Raw genomic sequence first — 1155 nt, forward strand, 5'->3', positions numbered from 1 at the left:
ATGAAGATGGAAAACAACTCTATTAACAGTGACATACTTGAAATTCAGGGTTTGGATATCTCAGAGTCATCCGTTTACCCCGTCTTCTCTGCAGTGCTCTTCTTTTACCTCACTCTGCTGATATCCAATGTTGGCGTGCTTACACTCATCATAACAGAGAAAACCTTACACCAACCCATGTATCTTCTGTTCTGCAACCTGTCAGTCAATGATATTTTCGGTAATACAGTTTTACTCCCCCGGTTGCTGGCTGACATGTTTGTGCCAAAAAAATTAACCACATATGCTCAGTGTGCCACACAGGCATTCTGTAGTCACACATTTGGTTCAGCCTCACATATGCTATTAATCATAATGGCCTTTGATAGGTATGTTGCTATATGCAACCCACTGCGATATACTGCAATAATGACAACTAAGACCATTGTGATGTTGTCTCTTTCTGCTTGGGGTTTTTCACTTATATTAGTGGCTATTTTGCTTGGCCTCACAATCAGGTTGTCTCGCTGTAGATCCACTATTCTTAATGCGTATTGTGATAATGCATCGTTGTTCAAGTTATCTTGTGAGGATGTGTCCATTAATAACATGTATGGGCTAGTTTTTACTGCAGTACTTTTTGGTTCATCAATAGGAAGTATTCTTGTGACATACTTTAGGATTGCTATTATATGCTGGACTAAAAAAAGCAAGGATCTGAACAACAGAGCTCTACAGACATGTGCTAGTCACTTATTAGTATATATGATTATGTTGTGGACAGGGTTCCTTACTATAATACTTCATCGTTTCCCAGATTATCCATATTTGAGAAAATTGGCCTATATATTGTTCCATGTTGTCCCTGCCAATTTAAACCCAATCATTTATGGTATTCAAACAAAGTCTTTACGGAAGAAAATTCTGCAGATTTTCTCTAGAAAGGTGTCAAGTACATAGAAGCTTAATGTGAAAAATCTGTATACTGTATATTGTTTGGTATAATTCATTCATTGAATAACTGTTTTACTTTATTTAGGCTACTCACTGTATTAGTATTTACTTTTAATTACTATTTACTCAGCTATCCTAAATAAAACCATTAAAATGACATCTAACATTACGATAATTTTCCAGAAATTGGCAGATTTTAAGAAAAAATGGTTTCCAGAAATG

General features: G+C 35.8%; 1 protein-coding gene across 1 annotated transcript; it reads left to right on the forward strand.

Moving 5' to 3' along the window:
* Nucleotides 1-939, forward strand: LOC143121192 (olfactory receptor 52E4-like). Its single transcript, XM_076281584.1, has one exon. The coding sequence runs from the start codon at nucleotides 1-3 to the stop codon at nucleotides 937-939; it is 939 nt and encodes a 312-aa protein (XP_076137699.1).
* Nucleotides 940-1155: the final 216 nt, after the last annotated feature.

Source organism: Alosa pseudoharengus, unplaced genomic scaffold, assembly GCF_046254945.1.
Source record: "Alosa pseudoharengus isolate Yale_2024_CS ecotype anadromous, Long Island Sound unplaced genomic scaffold, YU_APseudo_1.1 YU_APseudo_1.1_scf_13, whole genome shotgun sequence".
NCBI classification, from domain to species: Eukaryota; Metazoa; Chordata; class Actinopteri; order Clupeiformes; family Clupeidae; genus Alosa; species Alosa pseudoharengus.